We start from the raw sequence: 27685 nt of genomic DNA, 5'->3' as shown, positions 1-27685 counted from the left end.
CTTCACCCTCAGGACCTTTTCTAACAGTCTTCATCTTTGCATATCCAGGTGGTGCCAGCATAACTGTTGTACACCATGACAGGTGACACCATTCTCTTGCCGTGGCCTTTAAGTCATCTTCAAAAGCCAATCTTACCACACCAAAGAGAAGATATTTGGCAGCATGACACACCCTTCTATGTATTTAGCAAAGCTGCTACTTAACAAAATTGGTAGTACCTAAAAAAGTGCAGTCTGGCCCCATTTTACATGAACCTATTTATCTATTTTTTGGGGGCACAAGAATTTACAATAAATACCTTTAACTAAAAGTTGTGTATACTGACTTTATAAAGAACAGAAAACTGATTAGGTGATTCAGACTCTGGTCTCCCACATGAAATAACTAGAAAACTGAGGTATAACTGATGCCTCTGTTCACCTCCAGTACACACTGCTCTGTAATCCTTCTTACCTTCATGGGGATTTTGCAGCCATCACTGCCTCCCCGGCCCAGTTTGCCATAGTCCCCATCTCCCCAGGACCAGACCATGTCATCATCAGTTAGACATAGTGTCTGGGCATCCCCGCTGCCGCAGGCGACATCAATGACTCTGTGACCCTGCAGTGCATCCACCTGGATAAAGCACACACAGTTACTCTTTACAAGTTAAGCACATTTTATTTATTTATTTATTTTTGAGTCTTGTGAGAAACTGAGTCGAGTGACCACAGACCAGCTTGGGTTTAAGCTGGTCCTCGCTGTCTCCGTGTCCCAGGCGTCCATAGCGACCCTTGCCCCACGTGAAGAGCTCCCCGCTGGCAGTGATGCAGGCACTGTGAGCTCCTCCGGCTGCAATATCCACCACTTCCACTCCCCTCAGAGACTCTATCACACGGGGACGGTCACAGGGGCTAAAGACAAAAGGACGCACAGTTAGCACAAAAATTTACTTTACTGTCCAAATTTTTGAGTGAGGTTTAGTTTTATATATGTATGAACTATAAACTTAATATGAAAGAGGTTTTCTTATTTTTAGTGCATGTAGTCTTAACCTTCTGTTCCCATGGCCGAGTTTCCCGTCCTCAGCTTCACCCCATGAGTAGACTTCTCCCTCAGAGGACAGTGCCAAGCAGTGCTTTCCTCCAGAGTTCACAGCCACCTTTCTGATGAACACGTGCTGAATGGACTCCAGCAAGGTTGGGGTCGACACAGACTCAGTGCCACCGATACCCAGCCTGCCCCCTGCACCATATCCTGTGGCATAGAGCTGAGCATCGACAGAAAATGAACTGGTGTTAGAACCCAAAGCAAAAATAAAGGTTGAGCTGACTTTACGTACACAGTCTGTCGTATATTTAATCAAGCCATGCATTTTTACATGACAAGTACATGACTTTAAATTGCGATACTTGGAGTATGAAATATCACACGATTAAAAAGGCTGGTTCTGTCCTGGGTGTCAGACTGGAGAACCTGGAGGTGGTGTCTGAGAAGAGAATGCTAAAAAAAAGCTTCTTTGTATCATGGACAACCCCTCCCACCCCATGCACGCCTCCATGATGGACCATCGGAGCATATGCAGCAAAAGACTAATCGCCCCGAAATGCAGAACTGACTGCCACAGGAAATCCTTTGTGCCGGTGGCAATAGGACTGTACAACTCATCCTCGCTAACAAAGTTATTCTGTTTCCATTCAGACCGTGCAATATCACCCAACAGTTTTTCATCGAATGTTTGTTTCATCTCCCCATCATAATGCTGCTACTCTCTGTTATTCATTTGCACAATACTATGCCACTTTTAGAATCACCTTCACTGATAGCTGAGATATTTATTTTTCAGGATATCGTTATATTGTTACTTGTTAGTTATTTGATATTATATTTTGCACTATCCTACTGTATATTACTGTATACTAGTATTCTATTGTATATCTTATTCCTCTGTCCCTCTTGCTGCATTGAGCATGTGTATGACAAAAGAATTTCCCTCGGGATAAATAAAGTTCTTATCTTATGAAAATTTTCTGCACAGATTAAGTTATGAGAGCTCAGAAATGCTGGGGGGAAAAAATAAATCTTTTTGTACTCTGAGGAAAATATTCATAGTATTAATTTACTTCCTTGAACGGCTTCATTGAATATACTAAAACTGGGGGAAAAAATGTGCTAAAGTGGGAGGTAGTGATGCATTTTTATGAATGACCCTACAGTAGTCGTGCAGCAATGGTTCAGCTGATATTGTCGATGTATGCTCTGTGAAGGGTTAGTGGCACAGAGGTTTTTATGACCGGTAAAAGCAAACACACCTTTCCATCAGCAGTGACAGCAAACAGAGTCTGCTCCCCACCAATAAGCTGGATTGGCCGCAATGTGGCGAGGGCTTCTGTAGATGTAGGTACTTTGACTTTTGCCCCCTCAATGCCCCCTAGCTGCCCTCTGTGGTTGTGCCCCCAGCCGTAAATGGTGCCACTCCCCCCGGCAGAAAGCGTCCAGTCATCTGGGCGCCGGTTCATCCACTGCACAAGCTGCTCGTCGTGCTCGCGCTTGAATAAGTCGTGACTCTCGTGCAGGGTGTTCATGCTCTCGTGATCTGCCATGAGCTCGCGAATTTTCTTTGTAACCTTTAAAAGGTGAAGGAAAATGGATTAGAGAGATTTTCAGGGCAAAATGAAAGCTTGCACAGACAACATAGCTGTGCAGACGTACCTCATCCAGGAAAGGTCTGGGTAAAGATGTTCTCTTATCTAGAGCCACAGCCACTCTGGAGGCAGTGCAATATCGGCGGAACCAGGCCCACTTATGTGTCTCCGCACAGCAAGGTAAGGTATCGAGCTCGAGGTCACAGGCAAGAGCAACCAGTACCTGGGCAAAGTGTTAAAGTTATGCTCTGCAAAGGAAAACTATGGTGTTACTGTGTATTTAAGAGAACAACTGCGTGTATACCTTGAAAAACGGACTGTGAAGCAGCTGTTTCCCTCCGCGGACAATCGGGTCTTCGTACTCATACTGCCTCTGCAGAGCCTCAGGCAGCCCCTTGACCAAAGCAGCCAGAGCACTACCTGTGAAGCTCTGAAAAAAGAAAGGCCATCGGTCAGTCGCATGTGCTGAGCGACCACATGCATAACTAACACTCGTCTTTTCTTCAGGAAGAAATGTTTTTTCTGGACTTTTTTTTTTTAGCTACAACATCTTCACGAGAGTCAAGTATTTTTTAGCTCTCTTTTACAGGCCAATAATTTACCATAATAAATGGATAACAAATATTCCAATTAAGCCATCGGGCAGATATCTTAATTATGACCGTGTACTCACCATAGAGCGAGCCTCTCCTTCACTGTCGCCCAGCAGCCTGTTTATGTTGATTGACTGACCGAACTCTGTGGTCAGAAGCTTCCGTAGTCTCTGCAGAGCCCACATCCTGTGACCAGCAGCTACACAAAACAAATTTAGTTCTGTAAAAATTTATTTCATACTTTATTAAGAAATAACCTGGTGAAGCAAGAGCACAATTCTGTACCTAGAGCACTGAGCTGAGCACAAGCAGCAAGAGAAGCGGCTAGACGGGGCACGATGCTCCTATTGGATGCAAAGTTGAGCCTAAAGTCCAGGAGACATATGACCAGATCCATGGAGGGGCAGGACAAGATACAGCGATCAGACAGCAAGTCTTTGGGACCTGAAGAAGAAGAATGAAGTCTGACTGTCACAGACATACACTTTAAATAATACCATCATATTATCACCAACTGGTTTCTGGACTCTACATTTTAAAGTCTCAACATTAGCTTTTGGGTACCACAGTGCTGTTGTTTTTGGGCCATATTTGGATGAGGAGGTCCACATCAGCTGACACCAGAAAGCCTGGTTAACAGACTGTGTTCAGATCAGAGACTCTGATTGGCAGAGCTGAGGCCTGACACACAATTAGTAGCTACCATCCACTTGTTGCTGAAAAATAAAATCAACGCTGAAGTGCCAAAAGCTAAAGTTGTTCAAACGTCCACTTGAAGCTGGCACCAGCAATGAGAGAGTCCCTACTGACACCAAATAAAAAAAATAACATGGGTTTCCATCCTACAAAAAACATGTTTAGCCTATAAAGCTATTATAAGAGCTGTACAAGGTGGAGGCTGCTGCTTGGGCACACACCATGACAGTGTTTGTTCAGCATCAGTGCAATAGTAAACGTTTACAACCCTAATAATAAAGAACTATTATCAGAAAAGTTTGTTATCCATCATGTCTTACCCGCTGCAGGCATGATGGGGTAGACTGTGAAGCGCCAGCCCCACCCATTAACCGACCCATCACTGGTAAACTTCCATTTGAGTTCATCTCCGGGGATCCTTAATTCACTTGACCAGTCAGACCACTCCCGACCTGAAACGCACAGCTACATTAATTTTTCATTTCTTGTATTTTGTGAGAGTAAAGTTTAATCTCTTCCCCTCATCACCTGATCTGACAGAGACAATCCTGTTGGCTCCATCCATGATTGTTAGCGGGTCGTGGCGTCTCTCGGTCGAACACTGTCGGTCAAACTCTATCCTCAGACCCTCGGCACCTGAAGAGCAAAACAGAAGTTGCTCTTTATGTCCGAGAGAGTGATTTTACTGAGATTCAATAAGACCCTGATAATGATCTCTGCCTTTCAAAGGTCTTTTTTTTTTCTTTCCTAACCTGGGATCTTTACGGTGCCGCTGGTCGATGTGTCGTCTGTGTAGGGATGGCTGCTTTCTACGACGACTGGCTGGGAGGACAGACGGCCACTCTGTGAATCTGTAGCAACATCCTCCAATTCAGTGACGCACAGCTCCAGCAGCATGTCAGCAACCTGCAAGGACCCACATACAGAATGTTAACAATTTGCAGAGCGATGCACGCACAGCTTCCAGGGAATATATGACAGTACCTGTGGATACGCTGTGCCCATGCCAGACAGCACTGCAGACAGGACCTCCTTGCCTTTCTCCCCAGAACGACAGGATACTGCAAGCTTCAACACGTCCACCATTACTCGTGTGTCATCCGGCACAAGCAGACTGGTGAACTCATCCAGGTACTGAGGCTCCGGACCAACCACTTTGCTCTGACTCTCAGAGTCCTGAGGAGAAGCAAACAACAGAAAAACCTTTAAGCTAACAACACTTGGCTCAGGGCAAAGTCTCTGCTTGCCACCAGACTGACTTACTTCTTTGGTCTTCGCCATGGTCTCAGCTATGATGCTGGCTGCTCCGGGGTCATCAGTGACAGGGATGAAAGGACGTGAGGAGGCTCCACAGGCTGATGGAGTTACTGCTGATGACGGGGTGATAGCGTCTTCAGATGAGGGAACCTGTTCATACACACCAAATTCACCCAAGTTCACCAAACGCCAACAAACAACAATATTTACTGCACACGGTTAACAAGCTCCCACTAAGAATCTTCATATCTGAGAGTAAATATACATCTAATATACTGTTTAAGGTCACAGACATTCCAACTTTTCCAAGTCCTATACTGCCTCGTTCTTGAGTTACTGTGTTCACAAAGTTGGATGTCCACGCTGCCCCTGTGAGGTGACGGCAGTATCCCATCAGCTTTTAACAGCTCAGGGGTAAAAACCACACAAATCTGTTCTCCATAAAGAAGGGCCCATCTGGGGTTCAAACTCAGGACCCTCTTGCTGTGTGGTTAGGCTGTGAAAAAAAGTCAGCTTCACCAAAGTCTCAGTGCTGTGAGGATCAAAAGAAAACTATCCACCCCAAAAAGTCACAGGCCTGTTTGTTATAGGCCTGTTTGTTGCGGGTGACTACTACATATTTCAGACACACCACTCTCTGAGAGGAGAGGAGGGCTCTTTGCACAACAAGGAAGTTTAAAAACATGGATAAGTAATGGTTTCAGGTTGTTTAAATGAAGCTGGATCATGCTCAGAGATAACCATAACAGTTATCTTTAGAAAGAACACCAAGAATGGAAATGTTTGCAGAAACTTAAACTCATAACTCTCATCAAGGTCCTGTGAGAGCTCCAAGATTGGACCCAAATGCAGTTTGCTGATGACTGCATCCCCACACCTGGTCGTCATGGACAAAAAATGCACACTGAGTGTTTTTACAATTTAACAGGAAATCAGCAGAAAGTCCAGCTGAGGCAGCGCTTCAAAAACCCAAACAGCACGAGAACAGCCTCACTGACATTTACTAAACCGTGAGGTTTTTAAGAGGCAAGGTGTATTGTGTTCCTGACCTCTCCCTTCTTGTCTTGCCAGGGATTTGGGCTGACTCGCTCTTCAGCTTCTGGTGGAACGGGAGGACCTTCTTCATCGCTCACGCTGGATGAGGATGAAGAGTCTGATGGGGGAATAGGTGAAGAGGAAGGACACTCTGTTGGCAGGATCATGCTGGCCGGCATGAGTGCGCCCACCACTGCATCTCTGAGGGAACACACAACACAGTCTGTCAACATTTAACGCCAATTAATGATGACGACTCCTGCCAGTCAGATACTTAATTTATTCAGAAACATCATCATCTTCTCCTGTTTAGAACGGAGTCAGCCAGTTTGGTCATACATAATTAAACGAACAAGATAGAAGTTACAGCATTCAAGCCCTGAATAGCTGCAGGATATAAGTTTCATATCATGTATTGTTAGTTGAATTTCTTTACCCGTTTTCTTTTACTTCTCACATTTCTATCATTTAAAGAAAGTACATTTTCCATGCAAGTCTTCCTGCACATTAGAAATAGATTTTTCAAACCGTGCATACAGCCTACCTTGCATACATGATTTGAAGAGCTGACAGCACATGAGACAGAGCCTGCTGTTTGGCCAGGTTTCCATCCAGACTGAGGAGAATTTTGGCCAGTGAGGGTCGATTAGACTTCACGCTGCTCTGCCCACTCAGCTTGTTACTCACTGATGATGAGTCACTGTCTGACTGGACACCTACAGAGTACAACACCAAAACAATGAGACGCACTGTCATTGATGGGAGGCAGCGTAAAACAGCTCCAGCTTTACTTCCAGGCCTGTGTTTTCTACCACCTGCAGCTAAGAAAAGTAACTGCTGCTGAAGCCTGATGCAGATGTTGATATGGTCGTGTTTGGGTCCTGCACACAATGAGGGAGACAATATTGACTCTGTGAAAGATGGATGTTGAGAGCTTCCAGATTGAAAAGCAAAGGCCGTACAGAAGAGAAAAATATTGTTAATTTATTGCTGTGATGACCCATACTGCCCAGACATCCTGAAGGTTGTGCTTGTTTTATCTCTGTTGTGTCGTTCTTTGTCGTGCAGCTCTTGATCTGATGGTAACTAGCTAAATGAGCTACACCTGGGCCCACTGAGAGAGACCATAATAGGAAATGAGTTTGCTTTTTAGTTTCAAATTTGAGTCAGCTCTCAGATGGGTAACCCCCATTATTTCAAGTGTTAGACAGTCCTAAATCTCCTACAGCACAAAAAAGGTCCAGAGATGCAGTTCAGGGACTCCATTAGCCGAGGTGCAGCCTAGCAAAAAGCTAGCAGCTAAAACCACAAATGTAACCATTCGCCTGTCAGTCAACAAAGTGTGATAAAGCAAACTTTAGGCCTTAAGCCAATTTAAACAGGTAAGTTAAATAAAAAAAGTCACGATGCTATATAATTGTTAAAAAGCATAAAATTAGATGGACCTTTTAGCATCTTCCCCCGTCTATGGGGGACTGACTGACATTAAGAGCCTACTGTACACATTAGAGGAACTGCAGGCTTTTTAATACTTCAAAACTGAAGGTGAAAAATTAAGCCGAAAGGTTGACGTTTGACTCAGTGTCGTCCTATGGAGGTGGTTTTAGCACTTTTTGTTCAAGAAATGGTCGATGTATGCCCCATCGTCTCAATATCCAACCCCTGCAGTTGCCCTACTATTACCACAACTGGCAATATAGGATGTGCAGAGCTGGGCGCTTATTTAGAAAATAAGTGAACTCAAGAGCATCCATCAGATGTTTTTTAATAGCATATATTTACCTTAAATGCTGATTACAAAAAAAAAAAAAGACTTTTTAAAGCATCATTGCTGAAAAATTGCTTGGCTGCACTGAATGACTGCACAGCTCCACCTTGTGGAGAAGCTGCATGTAAACAGCAAGGCTTACCCAGGTATGACGCTCCGAGGGAGTCCCTGGCTGTCTGGAAAAGAACTGGCTCATGAACAGAGGGGGTGGTCACATCCACTGTGGTCCAGGCCACACTGTGGGATGAGCCACATGCCACCCGAGTGATTTTCTGTCCCTCCAGACCCTGAACCAGGGTGGGCTTCCTGTTAACTGTGGTAGTACCATTTCCCTGCTGCCCGTGGTCATTATCACCCCACGCATAGACCTGACAGAGAAGCATAAAGCCTTTAATTAGATGGAGTTTTTATTACACCTGTTATTCGTGTATGTCACAAACAAAAGGTTACGAGATACCATCAAACATTTCACACCACCTTAGATTTCTGTACATTTGACACATTTCTGAATCGCTTTCTTTCCTGTACAGTGAAGGCTCAGCGCCAAGCTTTTACTTTCAACAGTCTCTTAAAAAACATTGACCAGCTGCCTCTTATCATTGGAGGTGATATGTTAGTATAATCAAATTTGTACTGAGGAAAACTATTAAACAAGATGAAGAGAAAAAAAAAAAAATCAGTGTGAGAGCAAAAGGTCAGAGCTAACTGCTCAATAAATCAGGTCTTGCTGCAGGAACACAAACTCACATCTGGAGCAGAGCCACGGCACTAAATGATCAGACTTTGAAGGGTGTGCTCTGGTTTCTAACACCATTTGTTGAGGTCAGTACAAACCTGTCCTGTGTCTGTGACAGCCAGACAGTGCAGCGCTCCGACAGCAACGTGGACAATCTTTTTTCCCCTCAGTCCCTCCACCATCTGGGGCTTCCGCACATGGACGTCGGTGCCGTGGCCCAACCGGAAATAATCGCCTTTGCCCCTGTTTGGAAACAGTTAACGGTCAAAGAAAGCCTGAGGACAGATAATGAATGATAACCTAAACATGGAACACATTCATCTCACCAGGTCCACACCACTCCAGATTTAGTGAGAGCCAGGGAGAACTGTGCTCCACATTCAATCTGGCAGACGCCCTGCCCGTTGAGCCTTTCGATGTTCTGTGGTACGTTGCAGCCTTCGCTTCCTCCACGACCCAGCTTCCCAAAGTCCCCATCCCCCCAGGAGAACACAAATCCTGAAGAAAAAAAACCCCAAAACCTTACAGACTAGAAACTGGAACCCAATTGTGTCAAAAAAAAAAAAAAAATATTTTTTTTTTTTTTTTTACTGGAACCATTTAAAAGTTCAAATTTTGCCTCTCCTGTCAGCTTTAGCACTAGTGATAAAATAACCAAATAAGCCTTAACAAGACGAGCCTATAAAGTTTGTAAAGCTTCTCTTGGCAAAGCAAATGGGTTTGGCACAACAGAGCACTCTGGGGATGGTTCGCTTGCTAAAGCTGTCGGACAAGACCGTTTTAAAAAAAGGTTAAAAGTTAAAAACACTTGCATGAGTGTATTTTTTTTTTTAAGAGGAGGCTTGATCAAAGTCTAAATGCTGCTCTTCACTGTTAGTTGGTCATGTTTTGCTGATAGAAAAGAACAGACTTCACTGATCCATTACAAAGCCAGAAAGAGCTGCTGGGATTTCTGCCTGTTGGACAGTTTTTAAATGACAGAGGTGATTGAAGATAATATAGTTACTAGTTATTTTGTAATCCTTTACAGCACTTTGGTTGATGTTGCTTTATACAGCACATTAAATGTGCTGTATAAATAAAAACAACAACGATATTTTAAGTTTCAATCCAATTGCATTAGTCGGCGACAATCACAATGTCAACAGTACAACGTGACTATGTTGCCAAATCCAACAGCTGTTAATCTGTAGGGCTACTTTTAAGGGCAATAAGAGAAATACCTTCATCAGTGAGGGCTAGAGTTTGAGCATCCCTGCTCCCACAAGCCACTTGGATAACACGGTGTCCCAGAAGTACTTTCACCTGAACGACAGACAAAAGAGTAAGACGATCAAATCACACGTCATGCAGTTAAGTCTGTATGTAGCAAGCAATCTGTCTGCTGCTTCAAAGCTGTGAATTATACTGTGTAAAGTGTGTGAATTCATCATATACTGGATGCAAATTTCATCTTTCTTTGATCAGCTGATGACACAATGGGCAGCCATGTGTGTAAAGTAAACAAAGGCTGAGCTTACCAGTTTGGGCCTCAGCTGAGTGGTGTTGTCCCCGTGTCCGAGTCGGCCATATTCACCCAACCCCCAGCTGTACAGCTCCCCGCTGGATGTGATGGCAGCGCTGTGAGAGCTGCCACAGGCGATGTCACGGATGCGCTTTGTCTTCAGCGCCTCAATAAGCCGGGGCTTGTCACAGTTCCTAAAGGAAAAAATAAAGCAAACAAATAAAAATCAGACTCTTCTTAATAGTCCTTACTTATTTCTATTTCATTAGAAACTGCTGTCCATGAAGCAGATATGACGATATAAAAAATTAACTACACATCTCGCTGAAACAGCCTGCATCAACTAAATGGCTTGGAACATTACGTGGTAGAGGAGTTAAAAGGAGTTTACGGTTAGGTACGGTTAGGTCATAGGTTGCGACATAGACTTAACACAGCTTTAGCCCCTGTTGGCCTGCCTTCACTACAGCATATATCTGCACCCAACAGCTTTAGCTAACGTTATAAAGAAATGCCCAAACTGACTGACTCCGTTCTAAACAAGAGAAGATGATGATGTTTCATGACAAAAAGGTGCATTGTAAGTGTAATCATCATATTGTGCTGACTGTCTTTTTTTTCCCATAATCAGTGCATGCAACAACTATAATTAAGATTTAAAGCTGATAAATCATGAAAAGGTTTATTTAAGAATAAAATCACAATGACGATTAAGGACGAGTACAGCTACAAGACTATATGAAGGCAGTAAACTGTCAAATCAAACTCCTGAAGTTGGAACACAGCTTGTGAAATCATGAGCTCAATTTATATTATATTATACAAGTCATAGTTTGCTAAAAATACACAGTGAGATAATAAAGGGTGCGTTAAGTATCTGGGGTGTGCACAGTGGCCACATTCAATGACTTACATTCTACTAAAGTGCCCAAGCTTGCCGTCGTCTCCTTCGCCCCAGGAAAACACCTTCCCGTCCACAGTCAGGGCCATAGCGTGGCGTCCTCCTGAATGCACAGCGACCTTCTTTATCACGTAGTTACTGAGGGCGGTGATCTGACGGGGGATTGGGATGGTCCCACTGGAGAGGCCCAAACCCAATCTGCCATTAGTTGCCTCACCACATGCGTAAATCTTCCCCTCGACAGTCACTGCAACGACGACATATCAGTTACACACTACTGTAGCACAACACGTGTGAATGGACAGATCTTCAAAAGCATTTCTATTCATTCCTCACCTGCAAAGAGGCTTTTGGAGCCACCAGCCACTTGCACCACATTGAGTGCAGACAGGGTTTCGGAGAAGGATGGCACTTTGATCTGAGAACAAACCGAAAGAGATTAGAGAGTGCAGCTCACTCACGCACACCCAATTTGGGACAAAGGCACACAAGCCCTAATCTTTCAATTACTGATTCATTAGGAGAAACGGCACCTTGGAGCCTTTGAGTCCTCCCAGTTGGTCCTTGTCATTCAGACCCCACACAAAAACTTTGGTCCTGATGGTGGCTGCGGACTCCAGTCCTGACGGCTTCTTCCGAGCAAGACTGAAAAGTAAAGCAAGAGAGGCTGAATATGGATTCACATTTTTCCTTGTTTTAAAATAATAATAAAAATCTTTAATAAAACATTGTTGCACAGTTACGTTCGTCACAAGTTTAAAACCACTATCAGCGAGTGCTGGCAGACTGAAATAGCTGCTAAATAGAATTTGATAGTAACAAAGGTCTTACTCTTTTTAACCAGAGCCTGAGGAAATAACAGAATCACTGCCACAGAGCACAGTAATGGGATGCCCTGTGATTCTAAGCAGCACTTATGCCATTTGTGCTCATGTAGCTTGTGAATGGCGCTCTAACACACTGGACAGTGTCAATAACACTATAAAGGAGCCCCAAGCATGCTCAGGTTGATCTACTCAGGCCAGGGCCGAAGAGCTAGCCTCTCTGGGTGGACGTGGAATATTTCCCCCTGTGCCTAAAAGTCTCTGCACAGTAGCAAAGGCCATGGTGAGCTGAAGAGCAGCAGCTGAAAAATTTCTGCCAGCCAGTGTTTACCTGGCCTAGTGTGGGCGCCTGTCCCTATCTGGCCAAAGCTGGGGGAATGAGGGCCACTGGGGGAAATGTATAAAGGAGGGTCCTTGGCCATTCGTAAGCCCCCAGTGTGGGCACTGAACACGCTCCACTTACTCAAAAACGTCCACAGGCAACTGAGTGAACTGCAGCCAGATCCGCTTTACTGCTACAGTCTCGAGGGCAGTGGTTTTTTCCTTTTTTTCCAAAATCCACAGACAAGTTCAAAATTCTCCAAACACAAGTCGCTGTCAATGACTATAGATGACTGCTGACTAACAGTCAGTGGGCCAGTGTGTGTAATCTACGTGACCTCAGATCCCCATTTCTATTGATATAAGCCATAACAGTGGAAGCATCTGACCTCACTAAAACATGGTGCCCTTTCAGCCAAGAGAGCAAATGTTTTAGCGACTGGCTAAAACCATGCCCAGAGTCTGACCTGAGCAGTCCATGGAGGGAGTCACGATGACGGTCTAATCCCAGTGAGGCCACTCAGAGCTGAAAACCTCTCATGTACCCAGCGGTATCTCTGATAAAGAGGAATCCATCAGACTCAGCAGCCTCTGGCACTGTCTGAGGGTAACAGAGCTGCCCTGCAACAAAGAGCTATGGTTGACTGCATCGTCACCAGTCTGTCTGGAGAAAGTCTTCACTGGAGGGCATCAAGTCTGAGCGCTGTGAAGTTAATATGTTCAGTGGGTCTCAATACGCTCTGTTCCACATTTATCTGGAAGTCTAAATTCTCTTCCTGTTGACAGGTAGGAGCTGGCAGCAGCCAGTTTTTGATGTGTGCTGCTACTCAAATGCCCTTTTGCTGAGTAGTACCCACTGCTGCCTCAGTGCATCTCACAAACATCATTGGGTTCGGTGACAGGCCACATGGTAGAACCACAAACTCACAGGCTATCCCCTGGAAAGCGAATCGCGCATATGTATGATTGGAACCTGGAAATAATTCTGCCTCATCTCACCTCCCAGCTGCAGTTTTTTCATCATCCTCTTCTTCATTGTCAGAGGCCAGGAAAGGGACTGTAGCCAGGTCTTCATCCTCAGCTCTAATGCGTCCCACAATGCCGAGTCCGTGAATCTTGCAGTCGATACCAGAGCTGCGGCATTGCTTGATTGCAATCTCAATGTACCTGTGATACTGTTGGGGGTGTTTATATAAAGTTATTACGACACTTGAGCTTAGGGGGGAAACAAAAACAATTAGAAGCTGTCAGTTATTGAAGCAGACAAACCTCAGTGCAGTCACAAAGGAGGAGGACAGTGGTGTCAGTGGGATTGATGTTAATTGTCTTGAGTTCAATTAAGTTGTTCAAAGAGTTTCCACCTGCGTGATAAAAATGTCAGAATGATCAAAATGCTAAAAAACAAACAATTGGTCTCAAAGTTTAAAATTAAACTGTCATCTGCTCAAACAAAAGGGAAAAATACTAATATCAGTACAATTTTACATAAAACAAAAAACATCTGAACTCACCTGACACCACCACTAACGAGGGCATGTAGCTGCTGTCCGCCGGGTCTACGATCATCTTCAGCCTGTGAACAAGAACGTCTGGGAAAAGCTCAAGACGAATCCAGTGCTGCAAAGAAAAAGAAAATATTAAACGTTAATAAAGCAAACTAATCAGGCTGTCATCCGGCCTATTAGACTATGCAATTCGCTCTTACCTTCCCCTGTGAGCCAGAGGACTGCCAACACTGATCACTGCAGTCGATGAGGCGCGAAGCCTGGTTAACCGACGACGACACGTTGAGGCTCTTGACGGCTCGAGACCAATCGTCAATCAGCATCCCACGCTGGCTGCTGTGGTGCTTCTTTAGCTGTTTTCCTGAACGCCCACAGAAAGCCGGAGACTGGCCTGTTTGTGGAGAAGGTGGAGGACAGGTTTATGCACACGTACGTAGAACCACCACAGAATTTTATGTTGGCGAATGTAGGACTAACCAGGCTCATTGATCCTGCCAAAGGAATGTCTGGTGTTGTGTTTGCGTGTCTTGAAGCAGTTTTCACAGAAGTCAAAGTCGTCACAATTTTTACATTTAAATCTGGGGCCATTAATAGGAAACATCTGGCAGCCGTCACATCTGGAGAAAGCAATAGGGTTTCATGTAAAATGTTCAGTTCAAGCAAAATCTAATTCACCTATTTTCCTTATGGGTCTTGGTCCATTTATTTCACTGCAAGTTTCTTAGCTTTGAAAACAAACTATAAACCTCCCTCTTCTTGAATATACTCACTCTGTGCTGCTCAAAGCATCAAAAAATTAGATCTGAATACCTCAGCTTCAAATGTACCTTTCCAGAAATAATGACTCGGTTACTCAAAACCATGTGCAAAGACTACAGATATATTTAAAATAAATTCCCACGTGAAACTGCTCAGAACAAGGTAAGTGGATCTTCTAGAAATATTGGCCTCGTTGCTCAGAAGGAGACTTTCCTCGCAGGTTAATGCTGAAACACCTGTGTGGGATGTGGTTACTGCTCAAGTACAGTGGTCATTTTATTCTGATGATGTTGATTTTCAACATCTGCAGGAACTTCATGTAGCTGTGATCTGCTTGACTGACCCCTTCGTCTAAAGCTTGTTAACAAAGCTTGTTGACACCAAGCTAGTGGTGGATGATGTCTTAGCAACTGTTAAAATATAAACAATTAGTTTAACCAATAAGTATTTCTGCTACTAAGCAATATATAAAAATCTGGACAACTAATCCCTCACATTGCTACTCACAACATACTAAGATTCCAATTTAGTACATCTTTACCTCACTCCAGGATGAACACTGGGGACCAGTTCCATCTCAGACAACAAACCAGTCCAGTGGGACTGCTGTGGAAAGTCGACAATCACATCTTTTCCATTGGCACTGAAAGCTAAAAAACAAACAACGAGGCTCTATTAGCACAATAAACGGTGGATTCAAGTTACAATAACAGAAGAAAAATCTGTTGTTGTTGTTGTTGACTGAAATAAAAATTTCAATTCAATTCAAAGAAAAACAGATGATACTGTCTTAAGACTGGAGTGACTCTGCTTACCTTTAACCACCCCCACACTCCTGTGTGTGACAGAGCCCCACTTGTACTTTGGTGTTGTGACTGTGGGCTTCACCCTCACTTTGTCACCAATCTTTATGTGAGAAGGAGAACTCTGTGGTGGGAATCCTGAAACGGCAAAATCAGAGACACGGGTTTCTTATGTCTATTTACTTCCTGTTATTAGCATGCCTGCAAAGCATCACATTAACTGTTATCTTACCAAGCAGCTCGATGTGGATGTAGCGAACCCAGTATGTTCCTCCTTTATTTTGCCAGTCACACTGCACATTCAAGTCATGAAGCCCATCTCTGTCCAGCTTAATCACTTTGCCCACATCGCCATCATACACTTCCTCGTACGTTCTGCAGCACTTCACCATCATGCCCACCTGTAGGGAAGCCGCTGAGTCGTAACACCAATTCATCATGTCTTTAAGGCAGATTCAGAAAACATACAAAAGCAAACACTCTCACCTGAATGTTCTCTCTCACATAAACAGCGTAATCATCGTTGCTTTGGAAATCAGATCTCTTCTTAAATATCTGGCTTTCAGTCACAACTGCACCTGAAGGCTAATGTGACAGACACGTATTTTAATCATATATGAAGGCATTAATAATTGAATCTGACAAGTTGAGGGACAGGTAACTGTGAGGGTCACACCAGAAATAAAAGAGTAAGGAACACACCACAGAGAATGCAGGCTCTGCCTCCTCCAGCTCCTCCAGCACCTCCTCATCTGAGTATTCATCAGACACAGTGTCGGCATCTGACAGCTCAGTGACATGAACGTCTGGATGGTCGAGCAGCCAGCTCACCAGAGTCTCAACACCTGATGGATATGCTCAGTTACTCTCCTGAGGTAAATGTCTAAACATCATGAGGCAAGCAGGCCTTGTTTTATGAAAAACAAATCGGTATCTTTTCAAAATCAGCTGTTTGTTGTTGTTTTTTTTTTTAAATGCACAAGAACTTTAATATATATTTAATGGATCCACTGAAAAATGTTACCTTCATATTATTAACATTTCCTGACCTACAGGCCTTTAATGTACGTGGGTACCTTTTCCAGATATGTGTAATTTCACATTAAATTATCTATAGTGCTACCAAGCACTCATGTGATAAGATACCTGGGATACCGGAGGCATTGCCTGTAGTCCCAGACAGAGATTTCAAGGCAAACTCGATGTTTTTCCGAGGGAATCCCATCTCCATGAGCTGGCCAACTATTGGTAAGGGCGGGATAGGGGAGGACTTCTGTTTCTTCTGTTTGGGTGGTCTGATGTGCTGCGTGGTGATGGGTGTGGTGGCTTCACTAGAGCTGCTTTCCTCAAACAGCGGCGAGGATGGGTGGGCAGATTCCACAGCCAGGTACTGACACACTGCCAGAGCTGCCGCCTGCACATACATATAACGTCAAAGTCACACCGAATACATCAGCAACATTACCGCTGACACCAGCTGTCTGCAATCAGCTAGACTGACATACCTCCATCTCTTGCCTGTCAAAAATGGCTTTGATGGGAGAAGGCTGTGTGGCGGCAGAAAGCAGCTGCTGCAGGAGAATCAGTGGAGGCAGAGGTCCCTCAGGAGACAAGTCGCCCACATCAGGAGATGAAACCACTGGATCCTCTGCACATAGAGAGACAGACAAGTTCTGGACAAGATCTAGATTGAAAAAAAAAAAAATTCTGGTGGCTACCAGTGGTACCCCTCAGCCTCATAGTAGATGCACCTATGGTAGAAATTTTAAAATCCTATGTTGCCTATTTCTCAAGTTATTGCATTCACAAGATTTTCCTAAACTTGATCCGTGCCCTCGACCTTAAGGTTAAATCATTTTCACTTCAAAGGTAAGCAAATAAAGATTTAAACTCTGATCAGCAACTTGCTGTACATTTTAAGAAAACACCCAGTGTGCAAGGCCTTCAAACCTTAAATGGCTAGAATTTGCTCCAAGTATGGAAACACATCTGATATCTCAGTAATGTCCTGTGAACTGAACCTTGAAATCACTAAACTGCATCAAACAGCAGTAATAGTCCCCAATGATCAAACTTCCTCAGTCCATTTTTAAGATGTACTAACCTAGCCTTTCACTGGGTGAGGTCTTACCACTGGGATTGGGTCCTATGTCCACCACTGCAGGTTGGGAGAGGATCTGCCTGAGTTTGTCCTGATGAGACAGCAGGGCCCGAGCTGCCTTTAAAACATAAAGCCTCAGCTGCTGGCACCGCAGCAAAGAGAGGTCCACCTGGTCGGCTGGAAACAACAGCATTGATTACACCCACTAAACTTTCAGTCTGTGACCAAACAAACGCTTTCAGTGTCTCAAATATTGCCAGAATACTATAAAACATACTGCTGTAAACAGAGTCGATGATTTTTCTTAAAAATTGTTCGTTTGTTTATTTCAGTTACATGCAAGGCAATCAAGTCTGCACCTGTAAGCCCTCGGCTAAGTGACTTTTTCATGCGTTGTTTTTCCAGTTTGCTTCCAGCCAGGCTGACCAGCTGGGCCCAAACAGCCAACATGGGTTCAGTGAATGGCAGGTTCTGCACACTGAAGGATATGGCAGGAAGCTAAAGAGTAGAAACATTAAATAAAGTCAGACTGCTAAGTGGAGCCAGTTTCAATGCATCTGTGAGTATCTGAGCATTCCCTCACCGTTTTAAGATGGCTGAGCAAGCAAACTCTGCAGGTTCTCATCTCATGAAACTGGACAGTGATGCGCCCTTTTGGGGTGATGCGTGTGACCGTTCCCTCTCCATACTCTTCGTGAACGACTTGGCCACCAAGCCTGAGGCGCCCGTCGATCCCACCAATCACCGCCAGCACTGCCATCAGACTGCCCACTCTGGGACCCTCCAAATCAGGGAAACACTCCTCCAGGAAACACTGACAGTTCTGGACATTTATAATTATCGCTTTGTTAGAGCTGACTGGCAGAATAAAAGCATTGTTGTAAGTTAACATTTAAGCAACACTGTAATTGGACTCATAATGCCACAATAAATCTTACCACTTCAGATTGGCAGCTTGCCATAACATCTGCGATGGAGCTCAGCTGGTTGTTGATGTAATCATTTATCAGGCTGTTCCACTGACTGAGAGAGTGCAGTGTACGCAGGACAGCCACAATCTCCTCTGCCAGCGTGCTGCTGTGAGTGGCTGTTAGAGACGCCTGTGGGCGGGACTTCCTCCTTCTCAGGGAACCTTCTGAGAAGGAACAACCAATTAAAAATACAATGACAACAACAGCATTGCATTTGTTACTTTAAGCCTGAACCATTGCAGCACCTCGGAGGAGTGGCAGGTCTGATGAGCAGGTGCTCAACAAGCTTCCCAAAAAGCCAAACAACTTCTCCACCAGGAACTTCATGTCCTGAGAGCGCTCCGTTTTGTCCCATGAAGGCAGGACCGCTTGAAGGAGACGTAGTGCCAAGATCTGGAAACACAGGGTGAATGGGAGAAAAGATGACATCTCCACTCAGATTGTGTGGCTAATTTACTGGTTGATCAACAAAAATAAATTATGTGCTTCTGTAGAAACTACAAAAGCTGTTTCTTTAACTTGTTTTTGGACTGTAGGAGTGAGAAGAAGCAAAACCTTTCATCTAAACTACAGTTAATGGAAAGATTAACTGTAAATGTTGAGAATCTAATTCTTCGTGATTTTTCTCTTAGTTTGACAAACTGCAGTTAACAAATCTCTGTTTAGAACCCAAAATAATTTAATAATATGCTTCCTATAACTATATTTAACAATGAACAACACATTTCTCTACTTAACAGGATAGAGTTTTCTAGTACTAAAGAATGGCATCATTAATTGCAGAGGAAGCAAATCCTGGTACTCAACCTGTCTCTGCAAGGTAATAGCATTGAAGGACTGGTGTCCCTCAACAATTCGGATGAGCAGTCCGATCCACGCAGAGGTACTGAGGGTGCTGCACATCTGCGGCATGAGAGCAATGCTGCGTATGAAGCCGAGGGTACACCAGCTCCTGTGCTGCTCCCGAGACACCAATCTGTGCGCGTGACAGCCTGACAGCACAGAGGAGGTCAGGTTAGAATAACATGCTGTTCAATATAAGACCTTAGGAAAAAGAAAACGGCAATCCAATTACCAGACTTGTCATTAGCGCCACTTTCCACTAGCATCCTGAGAAGGCCACACAGGGTCCGTGTAGCATCTGACTGAAGCACCTCAGCATGGATCCCAGCTGAGAGTGACAGTGTCTTCAGCAGGTTGACTGTGCTGGTTAGCATCATTGCCGTAGGATGGCTGCTCTTCTCAATCAGCTCTCCCTCTGTATAAAGGATATAACAGGTGATTACTGGAACATCACACTTTGCCTGTAGCTGTGAGGATCTCTACTGAGCCTGTCCTTTAAACTGACCTGTGTCGTCCTCTGTGTCCGAGTCCTCAACAGGGGGCTGTGCTGCTGGTGGTGGCTCTGCAAGTTTAAGGTCATACTTTCCCTCTTTGCCCATCCTGTAGGAGTTGGTGCTGCCTGTATCCCACTGAACCCTGATCCAACCGTCCTCACCCAGCTCCCCAATGACCCTGCCAAGACCTGGTGCTGGGCCGTCCTGGACAGACCACGCACATAATGTTAAATATGTCCATAAAATAAGCAGCTAGAGTAAAAACTGATTTAGGTACCTGATCGCCCCATTTCCAGTCGACTCCCCTCATGACTCTGGTACCTATCTTCATCATGGCAGCCAGCTCTGGGCCAGAGGCAGGTAGAGGGGCGGGAGCTGCCTCTTTTCTGGACTCCTCCAGGACTGTCGCTGAGCCTCCATGTGCACATAAACTCAGGTCCTCATCACTGCTGTCTGTACTCGGTCCTGAAGCGTCAGAAAAGAGGCATCAAACACCGAACAAACAATATGTACACACTTCATTTCATTCTGGGTTGCCTTTGACTGGACACTACTCACCTATCAGTCTGAGAATACTCTGAGTGAGGGCCAATATGCCTGAATTCAGCAACAGACTGAGACTGTTAGAGCCGTGTTTCAGGGACAGCATGTGTATCATGGCCAGAAGGAAGCGGGCCTGCGGAATGGTTCCAAGGCTTGGTCCCGCCGGGTTCTCGTTTGTGATGGTTTGTAAAGGAACTGGCTGCACACCTGGTCACAAGAACAGGTGGTCATTCAGCTGGTTTGTCTACAACAGGTCAAGAATAGTGTGAAATGAATTAACCACTTATTTTTCAGCACTCACCTAGCTCTTTGAAGCGAGCGCTTGCTTCAAGCAAGATGTTACGAACGTTCTGGATGGCCCAGGAATACAACTTTCCAAACGTCACCTCCAAAAGCATGCGGTTGAAGGGAGGGATCAGATCTACATCCTTCAGGCAATCAGACAAGGGCTCTCTGAGAAAAAAAAAAACACAAACACAAAAAAGTGCACCAGGATTACATCATTAGAATAACTGTCATGTGATTATTACAAATAACTTCAAAACAAACAAACAAGAAGTATAATTTTAACATGGATTTAAACCAGGTGGTCTACCCAATGTTGGTCCCTTCTGGTATGATTCTTTGCCAGCCGCAGAGCATTGCATACTGCACAGACGGCAGCAAGAAGCTTTTAGAGGCCAGCTTCAGCATGGTGTCAATGCCTTCCAGTCTCACTTCAGCCCTCTCCAGCTATAAGGAAACAGAATTAATCAAATTTCCGCCTGTTTTATATACTCTGCTTTAAAACATTGTCACACACCGACTCCCACCTGCTTGAGAAGACACTTCCTCATTTTCTCCACATCCAGTGGCTCCTCTTTCAGTGCAAAGTCCACGATGGTGGCCATGAGGCTGGACTGAGAGAAAGCACCTTGAACGCTGTGCTTCAGCCAGCGATACTTCTGGACGCTGGCCACAGTGTTAAGAAGCGGCTGCCACTTGTCTTGCTGCCAAGACATGCAATAATAGGTTGACAACAAACTCTGTAGACACACACACTCCACTGTCCTGCTCTGATATTTTAGCTACAACTGCAAGGGATGAAAGTGCAACATAAATGTACACAAATAAATCTACAAATTCAGACTGAGCCAAACTTTCGTTGTGTATGAAGGTGAATAGATTTTAAACTGAAGCCATCTTCTTTATGGTTTTTTTGGCCATTTTTTTATCTCATGAACTAATCCTGTTAAACTACCTTGACTGTTTTGTCAGTGGGTGATTTCCTGTCAGCAGGAGCGGGGCTGATGTGAACATTAAGTTCCTCTTCATTGGTCCCTTCATTCTCCAGCTTTGGCTCTTCAATATCAGCTGACTCTGATTTCTTAGGCACTACAAAAAAAAGAAAAAAAGATAACATTCACATTCAAAAGGAGTAGATGGATTATAAATTAAAAAACTGTTACCCTGCAGTAGATTCTTGATGCCCCACCTCTTTTTTTCCTACGATCCCTGATGAGCTTCTGGGTGATGCTCCTCCAGCGTGGCTGGGAGCTCAGCAGCTTCAGTTTGGACACTATAGACAGGTCGTTGCTTACAGCTGGACGCAGCTCATTAAATAAAAAGCGCAGACGCTCAATAACAGGGGCGCACACCTCCTTATAAGAGCGGCCTTGGTCCTGATGGGTCTATGATAAGACAAAGCAATCATTGCATTAGCATTTCTGTTCATCTTCCTGCTTCCTTTTGCATCACAGCTTAACTGCGCATAACGTGTAAATATTTCACAAGCAGAAAGCATACCTTAATTAGAGAACACTTTGCCTGGTAGACCATGCGGCATACATCAATCACAGATTTAGGGAGGGATCTCTGCTTTCCTTGGTCCACACCCAAGGCACATTGACTGACAAGTGAGAGCGCAACGTGACCTGTGACAGGAAAGATTTTTATTTAAAACTTCACATGCAACTCACCATCGATCAGTTTCATTAGGAAATATCTTTGTGTGGTATTAGCAGTGTTACATGAAGGAAACTCGTGTGAATCTCAGTATAATTAAATACAAGAAGAAAAAACACATTTTAGTGAGCCATAATTAGCCTCTAATTTCTCCTCAGGTGACCACTCTGGGTTCAGTTGCTAAGTTACCGAGGTCTTGATGCTTGAGGAGGCAGCAGAGCAGCAGGCGACCAACTTCTTCCACAGGGTGCTCTGGGAGGAAGGTGATGGGCGCAATAAGATGGTACTGCTTACAGCAGCGCTCTATTTGGCATAGGAAGTCCTAAAATATTCCAAACAAAAAGCAAAACATGACATTGTTACCCATCAGCCTCCTTCTCACTGTGAAACAACCTCTTCAGGCATTTCTGCCTTGCTTGTACCTTCACAGTATGGTCCTGAGTGTTGTTGTCAGCAATGGCCTGCAAGAAAGGCTGTGCGTGATCGCTGAGAGTTATTCTGCGGGAATAAAGTTTGGCCTTATCAGGAGTGGTTGTGCCCAGTGAGCTGCAGTGGTCTTCGTCCTTCTCCTCATTGTAGTTGTAGTGGATCTGACTGGTCTGCAAACCCCCTGAAAATATGGAGGACTGGAGCCATTCTGTGCAGAGAGCAAACACTTGTGTTAAATGAATTCCAACCTGAAGTGTGAATTTTTAAACCAGGCTGATGTAAAACCATTAAACCTACTGGCACATTCAATCTCCATGGGGGACAGGGCGGTGCTCTTGGCCAAGTAGGAGGCGTGCAGACCCAGGAGCAGCCCCATGTTCCTCTCAGTGTCAATAAGTGGAGAAGAAAGGCTGCTGAGGTCTGGAGTAGTGACCGTCTCCTGGTTAGGCTGAAAATGATAAAAAGTCCCAATATCAAAGGCTAAAGCCACCAACAAAGAAAAGAAGTTGTGTTTAAAATAAAAGTACAACTGGTACCTCCATATATTGGCCAACGCAGAAGGCCTGCATGGACTCTCTAGTGTCTTCAAACTGCAGAGCAGCTTCCAAAGCAACCACAGGGTCCTCTCCTGCAAACTGGGCTGTTAAACCGCAAAGAACAAATGGCATGAGTTCTGACATCAGTTCTCTTATAACCCTTTGACAAAGTCCAGCCTCTGAGCTTCCATGCTTACAACACTGAGCACTTAGGGTGTCCCTGTGGTATTTTAATTAATCCTGGATGTCACATTACATTCCAAAACTACTGTTTAGTCTTACCCAGGACACTGTTTCCTGTCAGTGACTGGGACTGGGCCTGAAAGTCTTTGATGTCATACACTTTTCCATCTATTACAGTCCAAAAGCCACCATCTTTGTTGTGATTCTCCAGGTCAGCCTTGCGGATGAGTGAAACTTCCTCATTGTTCTTGGAGCTCTGCCCTGTAAAGAAAGACCCTGCCAACACAGCAGAAAGTCTAGTTACAGTCTAAAAAGAAACGCAGAGAGTAGCATCTCATCTTTGCCCTAAAATTTAGGATGTCACTCAAGTAAAACATAGATGTTGTTTTACCCATAATTCCTGGCCAGGCCAGATCCTCATTATCGTCCCTCTCGTGTCCTGGAGCCAGGTGGTTGAAACGGTCCAAGTGTTCCAGGAGTCCAGCCAGGAGAGGGATCGAGCCGGTCTCCTGCATCAGACCAGCGTCAATGGTGAGGAGAAGGATGATGGACACCACCAGCTCAGGGAGAAGCACTCCTACCAAAGAACAAACAGTACAGTATTCAGTACTGTGTTGCAAACATCTCTAAAGCATAAATATGCTGGAAATACAAATCTGAGGGAAATTTTTTTTTTTTTACCAGTTAGATCTCCTTCGATAACACGAGAGACCTCGGCAAAGTGGCGGCAACCAGTAGAAGCGATACTTATTGCCACTGGGAGGATGTCTCCAATGTGAGTGCACAACAAAGCGATGTACTTTTTTAACAAGGAACCAACACCCAGGAGCTCAGGATCTAGAAAAGCACCAGAGAAATCACACACTGCCTTTCTGCAACTCATTCTTAATTAGCGGTGGGGACTAAAACCATTAAAACAATTACTGTGAAATAACATTTCCTCAATAGATATGAGATAGTTAACAAAGTCAAAAGCACTCATCCCATGCATGTTTGGACACCGGGCACAGTGCCGAACCAATCAGCTGGTTGGAACAGAAGGCACATCAGGTTAGGTTGATGTCAGATTTATGGCCAAACCACACATTGGATGCATATGAGCCTCACTGTCCACCTCACTGAGACAGCACTGCTTTGCTTGTAACCTCTGTCTACACAAACGAAAGAGCTAGAAGAGACTTACTGTATCCATTAACATTTTCTGTGCCATTGACTCCCAGGTAAAGCTTGCTGACCAGCAGCCTCTGGAAGCGCAGCAGTAGGTCCAGAGATGCAGAGCGCTCCTTACTGACATGCTCTGCCTCCAAATAGTTTGAGATGCGACGAGCAACATCTTTTAGCCTTGCAATGGTCTGGGAGGCGATGTTTCTGCAGAAGTTAAATCCATGAATATGCTAGCAGGGAGTGAAGTATTATACCACATTATAGGAGTATATGCAGCACAATTTGTGAAGGTACCTCAGGAGTTGCTGTACAAGCTGCACAAGGGGCAAGCTTTGCTTCCCTGCCGACTCATAGATGCCCGTGTTGATGAGGTCTTTGTCCAGCATGGTGCGACACCGGTGTATGGTGGAGGCATTAGCTTCCTGTTCATCAATCTCCTTCTCTTTCTGAGCCTCCTTCTTTGCTTCAATGTCCTATCATGAAAAAAAATATAATACACAAAATTATTACCATCATTTAGGATGTCAGGGAGCACATGGAGATGTTCGATGGGCTGGTTCTGGTCCTTGGTCACAAATTTTGTCCATGTGTGCTCTAAAGTGGGATTTAGACGTTGTTAAATGTATGCCACAGGCAAATTGTAATTACAAGTGCTTTTGAAACACTACGCTGTAACCTGATGTGCACCTCCCCAGAAACGCAATTACGCATTGTGGCAACACAGCCTTCAACAACTGTCAGAGGCCCATAAGGTACCATTATTTCCTTCTATGCACTTCCAGCTACAACTTCTGCTGCCACTTTTCACACTGAAAAAAGGAAAAAAAAAAAAAAAAAACACAACTAAAATTGCATTGCACTGGCATTCTGTGCCGGGGGTGCCAACAAATGAGTGAGCCTTGTGTCACATATACAAATATCAGTCAAGAGAGAATTTACTCAGCATTTCAAACAGACAACCAAGTGCTGACTCGTGCATTTACTACACTGACCTGTATCTCAGCAGTGATGGCTGCATTGAGTGCAGACTCCAACCCTCCATCAGCCATTAAGCTGCTGACCAACAGGTCAATCATGAAGCGCCGGCCGGGACTCACACTCATCTCATTTCCAGATGCTAGAAAATAAAAATTAAAAACTCAGCCTTTGCAGGCACTTCCATCAAACTGATCACAGGTAATGGACAATTAAATGTTCATTTTCATACTGAATCAGTGTTACCAGATGTTTTGATTTGTACTCACCAGCATTAGGCAGGAGTGAGGACAGAGCCCTTGCCCTTTCCTCAGCTGTGGGTAGCAGCACGGACCAGCCGCTCTGGAGGACAGCCTGGGCAGCTGCTTGAACTGTGTTGAGCACCCCAGCATTGCTAGCTAGGACCACCACTGTTTGTTTCAGGTTGTTGAGCAGCACACTTCCAAGGCCCAGCCCCAGCTCCTCTGGATCCACCTGATTACTGATGGCTGCATGCAACTGAGGAAAAACAGTGAAGGTTTAGGGCTGCAATAAATTATTATTTCCTTTCATTTCTTTTATTGTTCAGTTCGTTGATCATTTAATCTTTAAAATGGGAACCACAGGACAGAAGTATGACCAAAAAAAAGAAAAATAAATAAATAAATAAATAAATAAAGATAATTTGGGGAAGTCTAAGACAAATTTGGACTTTTCACTGAATCATCCCTTTAAGCATGTCAAGAAAATTTGAACCAAGTCCAGCACGACATGACTCAGGCCCGACTATCAAAAACAAAAAAAAACAAACAAAAAAAACAAACACACACACATAGTGAAATTTTTACTAAAGACATGGAGTCTTCTTCCACTGCAAAGTTATTCATGTTAACTAAAAAGTAAATGCAGATGTGAAAAAAACAGAACTGCTGTTCAAAAACAGCACATACACACCAAAACAATTCTGTTCCTCTCCAGTAATATTGTATGATATAGACTTAATATCAAATAATTTGCTCCATCACAAAACAAACATGCAGAGGAAAAATTCTACTTCTACAAGCATTTCCAATCAAACCACACCCGTTCAAAGGCCGTTTCCTACCTGGAGCCTGAGCAGGTTGAGTGTGGCGACTACCATGCACTCCTTCTCCTGCGGAGGGGGCCAGTCTGAGCTGCCATCCATGCCCTCGCTGACCTGCCGCAGGAGCAAGTCCAACTGCTCGAAACTCATGGGGCAAACATCCACCACGAAGGGCACACGTTTCCCCACAGACCACTCGGAGCTCGAGGACCAGGCAAAGCTCTGAAAACAAGCAAATGGTAACTGATCTGTGTCTCGTTCTTTACTAACATTATGAGACCAACAGTGATGGTATCTTACCTGTCCGGGTCCACAGGAGATTCCAACTATGTGTTTGGAGTTGAGCCCCGGGAGAGCTTTAGGCTGCTTCTTATTGGAAAAGAGCGTATCAAAGTGTTGTAGCTTGTCATTGCTGCCCCAGCTGAGCACCTCTCCATCATCAGTGAGGGCCAAGCAGTGTGTCGACCCCACAGCTACGTCCACAACTTTCTTTCCTGATTGCAAACAACACGTTTGTTGTTGGGTTTTTTTGTTTTGTTTTTTTAAATAAGCTTCTGAAAATCAATGTTAAGGTCAAGCTCACTCACCCTGTAAACTATCAAGCAGCTTTGGGTATCGGACATGCTCATCGGTGCCGTGACCAAGGCGCTGGTTGTCTCCCTTCCCCCAGGTGTACACCTGGCCATCTTTGGTGAGGGCTACTGAAAACTGGCTTCCGCAGCACACCTTTACTATGTCCAGATCCTGCAGCTTCTCCACCAGCTTGGGTGTCTTACAGCCGTCACTGCCTCCTCGGCCCAGTTTACCATAATCTCCATCACCCCAGGACCACACCTGACCTGTGGTAACAGATTGAGGAGCTAAACGCTGCAGCCTGGGTGATTTCTAGTGCCTTCTATTATTATAAATCAAGCTAAAAATGGCCGATGTGCTGGCTACCAAGAAGCAAGAAACACACCAGCTGCTACTGTTGCTAATGGTTTTGTAATAGGTGACACAGGTCAGACACAACAACACTGAGCAATTCACATGAAACTTTAAAGGGGTTTTTTTGGGAGGAGGGGGGTACATTTCAATTATTTAAGTAACAGACATTTTAAAAACATTAATTC

General features: G+C 44.5%; 1 protein-coding gene across 2 annotated transcripts in view; it reads right to left on the bottom strand.

Annotated features, from left to right (window-relative positions):
• The window catches only part of herc2 (HECT and RLD domain containing E3 ubiquitin protein ligase 2), a 49968-nt gene that overhangs the window by 6739 nt on the left and 15544 nt on the right, over positions 1-27685 (bottom strand). The window contains exons 15-79 of one of the 2 annotated variants that reach the window (XM_005727136.2): positions 27161-27412; positions 26874-27067; positions 26595-26795; positions 25780-26008; positions 25528-25652; positions 24830-25008; positions 24555-24739; positions 24053-24208; positions 23763-23948; positions 23471-23647; positions 23189-23292; positions 22950-23100; positions 22646-22860; positions 22413-22545; positions 22065-22192; positions 21754-21949; positions 21520-21653; positions 21092-21268; positions 20875-21011; positions 20581-20732; positions 20295-20486; positions 20014-20201; positions 19748-19940; positions 19475-19657; positions 19207-19391; positions 18645-18792; positions 18367-18563; positions 18012-18251; positions 17788-17926; positions 17459-17605; positions 16833-16975; positions 16474-16741; positions 16030-16172; positions 15814-15912; positions 15560-15728; positions 15340-15465; positions 15066-15174; positions 14243-14382; positions 13966-14156; positions 13772-13877; positions 13530-13621; positions 13260-13435; positions 11649-11760; positions 11452-11533; positions 11128-11362; positions 10231-10408; positions 9934-10015; positions 9037-9208; positions 8809-8953; positions 8117-8342; positions 6751-6922; positions 6221-6407; positions 5178-5321; positions 4899-5090; positions 4667-4820; positions 4443-4550; positions 4235-4366; positions 3504-3662; positions 3299-3417; positions 2930-3055; positions 2693-2848; positions 2293-2607; positions 1036-1250; positions 717-894; positions 455-616 (exon numbers count right to left, since the gene is read on the bottom strand). In XM_005727136.2, coding sequence (XP_005727193.1) covers positions 455-616; positions 717-894; positions 1036-1250; positions 2293-2607; positions 2693-2848; positions 2930-3055; positions 3299-3417; positions 3504-3662; positions 4235-4366; positions 4443-4550; positions 4667-4820; positions 4899-5090; positions 5178-5321; positions 6221-6407; positions 6751-6922; positions 8117-8342; positions 8809-8953; positions 9037-9208; positions 9934-10015; positions 10231-10408; positions 11128-11362; positions 11452-11533; positions 11649-11760; positions 13260-13435; positions 13530-13621; positions 13772-13877; positions 13966-14156; positions 14243-14382; positions 15066-15174; positions 15340-15465; positions 15560-15728; positions 15814-15912; positions 16030-16172; positions 16474-16741; positions 16833-16975; positions 17459-17605; positions 17788-17926; positions 18012-18251; positions 18367-18563; positions 18645-18792; positions 19207-19391; positions 19475-19657; positions 19748-19940; positions 20014-20201; positions 20295-20486; positions 20581-20732; positions 20875-21011; positions 21092-21268; positions 21520-21653; positions 21754-21949; positions 22065-22192; positions 22413-22545; positions 22646-22860; positions 22950-23100; positions 23189-23292; positions 23471-23647; positions 23763-23948; positions 24053-24208; positions 24555-24739; positions 24830-25008; positions 25528-25652; positions 25780-26008; positions 26595-26795; positions 26874-27067; positions 27161-27412 — 10736 coding nt within the window. The remainder of the gene's footprint in view (positions 1-454; positions 617-716; positions 895-1035; positions 1251-2292; positions 2608-2692; positions 2849-2929; positions 3056-3298; positions 3418-3503; positions 3663-4234; positions 4367-4442; positions 4551-4666; positions 4821-4898; positions 5091-5177; positions 5322-6220; positions 6408-6750; positions 6923-8116; positions 8343-8808; positions 8954-9036; positions 9209-9933; positions 10016-10230; positions 10409-11127; positions 11363-11451; positions 11534-11648; positions 11761-13259; positions 13436-13529; positions 13622-13771; positions 13878-13965; positions 14157-14242; positions 14383-15065; positions 15175-15339; positions 15466-15559; positions 15729-15813; positions 15913-16029; positions 16173-16473; positions 16742-16832; positions 16976-17458; positions 17606-17787; positions 17927-18011; positions 18252-18366; positions 18564-18644; positions 18793-19206; positions 19392-19474; positions 19658-19747; positions 19941-20013; positions 20202-20294; positions 20487-20580; positions 20733-20874; positions 21012-21091; positions 21269-21519; positions 21654-21753; positions 21950-22064; positions 22193-22412; positions 22546-22645; positions 22861-22949; positions 23101-23188; positions 23293-23470; positions 23648-23762; positions 23949-24052; positions 24209-24554; positions 24740-24829; positions 25009-25527; positions 25653-25779; positions 26009-26594; positions 26796-26873; positions 27068-27160; positions 27413-27685) is intronic. The other variant, XM_005727137.2, reaches the window with a different exon arrangement.

This window comes from Pundamilia nyererei, unplaced genomic scaffold (assembly GCF_000239375.1).
Source record: "Pundamilia nyererei isolate P.nyererei 1_Seehausen unplaced genomic scaffold, PunNye1.0 scaffold00023, whole genome shotgun sequence".
NCBI lineage: Eukaryota > Metazoa > Chordata > Actinopteri > Cichliformes > Cichlidae > Pundamilia > Pundamilia nyererei.
The sequence above is the reverse complement of the archived record's forward strand: the minus strand, read 5'-3'. Positions and strand labels throughout refer to the sequence as shown.